Here is a 5296-nt window from a genome sequence, read left to right as displayed (position 1 = left end):
GCTCTCTCTCTCTCTTTCAGGAACGCGCACATCTGTTTTCACCTATTGGAATTCCTCGATTTAAAGTGAAATGGATGAGTAATGAACGGCGAAACCTGGAGCTCTATACAGGCAGTTGCCCGACGAACTGAACCTCGCATGCTATGGTCCTGTACCACAGGCCATGTCTATAATATTCAGAAGGAATCACCTACAAGCTAGTTTTCCAACCTTCTGATGGCCTTATCCAGAGTACTTTCTGAGTGCACTAAATAGAGACGAAGAAGAAACGAAGCACGGCGCTTTATAGAGGACTAACGTCGAAGCATTGCGCAACTAAAAGCATGACGTATAAATCTACTGCGCTTCCATCAAGCTCATATGTCCAGAGAATGTTCCGTGATGTCTTGACGACGAAACGTGTGATAAACTAGCGGGGGCAGTGTCGAAGAATAAATCCCCTTGACAATAACATGTAATACGATAACAATAATCCTTGTAGTCCCTTCTAATCTCGTAAATATGTATACTGGTAGAAGTTGCGAAGAAAATAAGAGTTCTAATCAACTACTTTTCTATAACTTTAATTTTCTATATGATAAGTTGCATTCCAAAAAAATTGCAATTTTTATCGGTTACTTATTTTCTGCAACGTCGACAAGAGCAGTCGCGGTGTCCCAGTATTCTCGCGGATATCTACAGTTTTATCAGACACAAGCTGAAGAATGTTATGTCGTTAAAATATTTCGTTTAATGTGAGCCTTCCAAAACAAGACTGCTTGACTTCCGAATCTCCATTTCAGAACCATGCCGAAGATCTCGGTGATCACACTACAGCGCATAAGAAAGCTTATCATAGGCCTACATTACGAACAAAAATCCTGCTTTTCACCTTATTATTCTTGAAGGAGCGACAGGGACGATAAATCAGAAACGACAAAACAAGAACTCACTGTATTTCTCTCATCCCTTCGCCCTCCCCCACCCTCCTGTGAAGAAGCCTCCCCCGCACCATACCCCACACTGCACTTGTCTTCTCATTTCTCTTTTAATTTGTTCCCTTTCGCACAAGCATCCTCCCAATGCAGCATCCCAGCACCGTTCCTCAGCTATTCCTGGGCTACAACTCGCTGAGAAAAGTGCCGTTGCTCAAGGCAGGGCCCAGCTTCCGAGTACAGGCTTGGCGGCAAGCATGTCGGGTGGGGTACTTGTTCTTTCCCGTCATGCACTTGTGCGGGCGCAGCACCTCCGCGTCAGCCTCCAAGCACACGACGGTGCCGTTGGGAAAGGTGTGCGCGAAGTACGGGAACTTGAGCTCCTCCGTCGGGCACGTGTACTCTGCCGGGAGCGTGCAGCTGCCCTCGTGCGTGCCGGGCCCCATGCAAATGTCGCGGCACTCTCTTAAGCTTCGCGCCACACCCCGGTGCTTCGTGGCGCAGTGACCGTTCGGGTACTTCCATTCCACGCACGCCCGGCCCTCGCGGTACCAGTAGGAGCTCTTCAGATCGTTCCTGGAACAAAATACACGCGTACGACACTCTCAGTCAAGTGGTCGCGAGTTTTATGCCTTAATGCAAGCAGCCGCAGTGCTCTCTTCTGACGGCTTTGCGTAAATCAGGGAGCAGCGGCATGCTATAATCATCATCGTCATCATCATCATCATCATGCCCAGCCGCGCCAAGTCTCGCACGCCATAAAGCGGAGCATCTTAGATCTAAGTTCAAAGCCCATGGCACGACTAAGGACTCTAGCGTCACCTCATCTTACCCTTGTCTCAAACCATCCTTTTGTTGTTTTTTCATCCTGTTCTAAAAGCAAACTTATCCGTCACTCCATCTGAACCTCTGCCGCGTTAATTTACATTCCGTCGTTCAAAGCCGCTACTGGTTACACAATCGGCTCAGTGCGTGCCCTGTCTAGCTTGGGAAAAAGTATATCGTGAGCCACTGCGCAAAAGCTCGAAGCACTCGTGTGCATCTTATAAACAGTAACTGCGACGATAGCGTAATGTGAAGATATAACGGTCACGGACACGGGTTTGCAAATTGCGCTTTTTCGCGCTCGGCTCCCAGACATGTTTAAGGGATATTTGAGGATTATGGAGCTCGCAGTTGAGAGCAGAACGTGGGAGACAACTTTTAAAGTAATTACATTCACCCTGACAAGCTACCCACTGTTGTCGAGATAGTAGGTTTGCATAATAAGGATGTAAGAGCATGTCGTAAAAATTCCTTCAAGCAAGAGGCAAATATTTATCCGCATGTTGCAGCTAACTTGTACCAGACTGTAGAAAAAAAAAAAACGAAAATGGGCTCCCCAACGGTTCGGTTATAGCGCAGGGGAAATATGATCTTGACCAGGCGTGCATAATTTCTTATTTGAACTTATTGACCTGCTCTGCAAATATAAACTGCTACCTTTTAATCGGTATCATTAGCGCTTAGTTTTTCAACGTGGAAATTGTAGACGTGCACAAAGAAATGCTCATTTCGGTTTTTTTTTTTTTCTGGAATTCCAGTGGGTTCGTTTCTTTATGTAGGTCAATTTGCTCAATGAGGCAATCACAGTTATCCCAGGTCCCACTGTAACACACACGGGCACTGTGGGTACTGAAAGAATAAATAATGCCTAGAGGCTATAACGAAATGCAAGGTTAGTTATAGCTAAGCGTAAGGATTGCGTGCGAATGCATACGGTTGTGCAATGTTTAGGTTTGTGGCTTAGCTGAGCCTAATCAAGCTTAACTAAGGAAGGCGAAATCGCGATCAGTATGTGTTCAACCAGCAACGTAGTAACCTTGCAGATATTTACTTCTTCCTTAGCCTATAATGCTTAACTAAGCCCAAGTTATGCTTAGGAAGCCGTAATTTGCAAATATCTGTTCAACGACGTACTACTTTAATGTTACTTTACAGAGACATAGGCTTAATTAGACCTTGAGGTTTAACTAAGCCTAGCACACCATGTTAGGCTTAGAAAGGCCTCATATAGTGGGCCGATATGTCTTCAGAAAGCAACTTACTAGTGCGTGTAAACTGCCCACTTAGGCGTTCTAAGCTTAACACGCTCGATTAGTCTAAGAAAGGTTTAATTAGACCAATGTATGCTCAGACGCTTACAGACCTTATTTTCTGACCTATGTTTGCTTAGGCTAATTATGCCTCGTTAGCTTTGACCTTAATCTTGACATTAGTCATAGTCATGGTTACTCATAGCAAGTCACAGTACAGCCATTCATAGCTCAGCTAGGCCTGGTTGCCGCAGCAACACTCTGTTCGGCGGACGGAAACCGGAATACAGAAATCAGCGATATCCGTCGTACAAGCAGCGCCATGGTACACAGCTAGAAGTGCTTTCTGACTAAAAAACATGGCGTGACTATGCGTTCCAGGTTTGCTGCGTTAGCTCCCCCTGAGAGTATTATAAGGATCCATGTTTTAGAAACTGAACCCGGGATTCTGCGATGAGCCCGGTCACTCCATTAAGTTGGAGTCATAAACTCACAATAAATGATTGCGAACCTGTTGCATTTTGTGAAGATTGGCTCCTGAAGACATCTGGTGAAGGGCTTGGAGTTTTTGATGCACGCGTTTGTGCAGCCCTTGAGCGAACTGAAGCGGTTCGGGCTGTGATTGCAGACGAACACCTGCTCGTGGAAGCTAGAGTCACAAATGTCATGCTCGCTGCGGTAGAAGAAACTCAGCACGCTTTTGGCGCAGTAGGTCTGCCTCGGTTCCCCGCAGGGAGAGTTTTTCTGAAAAGAAAAAAAAAAAAACAGTATCTGCGTTTGGTCCCCTAGAAAAGTGCAAGAACGTAAAAAGTGACGCGCTAAAGAACATTAAAGTCGATGCAGAAAAAAAGAAGACATGGCGCATGGGCGCAGGAAATGTGATACAAGTTTCGTGTGGAGCATAGCCTGTAAACCTATATCAAGATATATACATAAAATAGCGTAGTACCTTTGCGTACATCCTTAGCCCTCAAGCAATCGATGGATTTGTTTAGTAAATAGTGAGCGTATGATTAGACGCGTTTTGTGAAGCTAAATTATTGATGGTCTACTTATATCCGACAGAGAGGACAGAGGAGATAACTGAGCGTACACTTTCAGAGCTAGAACAGGGTTGAGCAAACGTTCACGTGACCACACAAAAACAAATCAGCATGGCTAAAGCTAGCGCATATCACACATGTCACACATGCTTCAAAGGTGTGATACACTGGTATGAGTTTTCAAGTACAGACGATAGTTTGAGTACCGCCAGGTTACGAAACACGGCAGAAGTTCGCAGGTCACTGAATGGCGTCTTAAGAAAAATTTACTTTTCAGAAGCCCTGTTGCTACTCGGTGGGCAAAAACCTTTTCTGAATTATCCTACGAAAATATGAAACGGAAGAGGACATTTGAATGTCTACCTGCACCCAACTAACGATTCCCATTAAATTTCACGGGGCGCTCACCTCTTTCAGTTCCTCGTTTTCGCTGTCGTCATTGTCAGCATCCCACAAGTTCGCCTCCGTTGTCTTTCTTGGCTTGGCTTTCTTCTTGTGCGCGGCCTGCTGGCCTGTGGGCAACATCTTAGCCCGAACCACTGCCGCGTCGGACCGGTGCTTCCCGGAAGGCGGCGCTGGCTGTATGGGTGCGTCGACACGAAGCGAAAGCTCCTCGGCCTTAGAGACCTCTACGGAGGTGCCTCCAGAGAACGATGACGATGTGGAACCGCTCACAATGAGAGCCAGAAAAAGCACGCACAGGCACGCGATGAACATGGCGATCAGAGAACGGATGAGCATCCTGCCGGCACTGCTGCCAAGAACTCCAACGGTGTCGACCCGCTTGCCAGAAACCATTTTCGAGCTGGAATCGGCCGAAATGCGAGGCACCGAGCCCACGGGCTGTGCAGGCGGGTTTTTTGCCAGCATACCATCGGGGTTCAAAGGCAGAGGCACGGAGATTTTACTGCCGGCAGGTGCCACGTCTCCGGCAGGAGGACCGCCTGGTCTGTCATAACAGGCATCGTAGTACTGACGCCAGTCCTGCTCCACCGGTTCCATCGCCACCGCAAGCTGTGTAGACAAAAAATTCCCTTTTTTGGAGTTTTCACTACGTCTTCCATATCCACACGCCTTCCTTATTGACGGAGTGTAAGTTTTCCTGTACGAGTGGTTATTCTTTAGCTGCTGCAAAGTATGAAAATTGATATGGGGGCGAAAGCAACAGTTTGTAAAAAAAAGCTTTCAAACCTTTTTAACCTCTAAAGAGCGCCCTTGCATGTAAGACATGGCTGTAGTCATTCTGCGTTAAATATCCAGGCGT

At 46.6% G+C, this 5296-nt stretch overlaps 1 protein-coding gene across 1 annotated transcript; it reads right to left on the bottom strand.

Moving 5' to 3' along the window:
* Positions 1-1099: 1099 nt before the first annotated feature.
* Positions 1100-5034, bottom strand: LOC146198666 (uncharacterized). The gene is made up of 3 exons (XM_084591951.1): positions 4441-5034; positions 3501-3733; positions 1100-1490 (listed from the first exon to the last, which is right to left on the bottom strand). The coding sequence occupies exons 1-3, from the start codon at positions 5032-5034 to the stop codon at positions 1100-1102; spliced, it is 1218 nt and encodes a 405-aa protein (XP_084448077.1).
* Between the last annotated feature and the right edge of the window lie 262 nt (positions 5035-5296).

Source organism: Amblyomma maculatum, chromosome 2 (genome assembly GCF_055883805.1).
Source record: "Amblyomma maculatum isolate TAMU_Amacu chromosome 2, ASM5588380v1, whole genome shotgun sequence".
In the NCBI taxonomy this organism is placed as follows: Eukaryota; Metazoa; Arthropoda; class Arachnida; order Ixodida; family Ixodidae; genus Amblyomma; species Amblyomma maculatum.
The sequence above is the reverse complement of the archived record's forward strand: the minus strand, read 5'-3'. Positions and strand labels throughout refer to the sequence as shown.

What these genes read in the sequence shown, in the direction of transcription:
- LOC146198666 (XM_084591951.1), bottom strand. Translation starts at nt 5,034, where the DNA reads ATGGAACCGGTGGAGCAGGACTGGCGTCAGTACTACGATGCCTGTTAT. An exon ending in AAAACGAGGAACTGAAAGAG is followed by an intron (nt 3,734 to 4,440) that starts GTGAGCGCCCCG and finishes TTTTCTTTTCAG; the next exon opens with AAAAACTCTCCCTGCGGGGA. An exon ending in ATCTTCACAAAATGCAACAG is followed by an intron (nt 1,491 to 3,500) that starts GTTCGCAATCAT and finishes ATTTTGTTCCAG; the next exon opens with GAACGATCTGAAGAGCTCCT.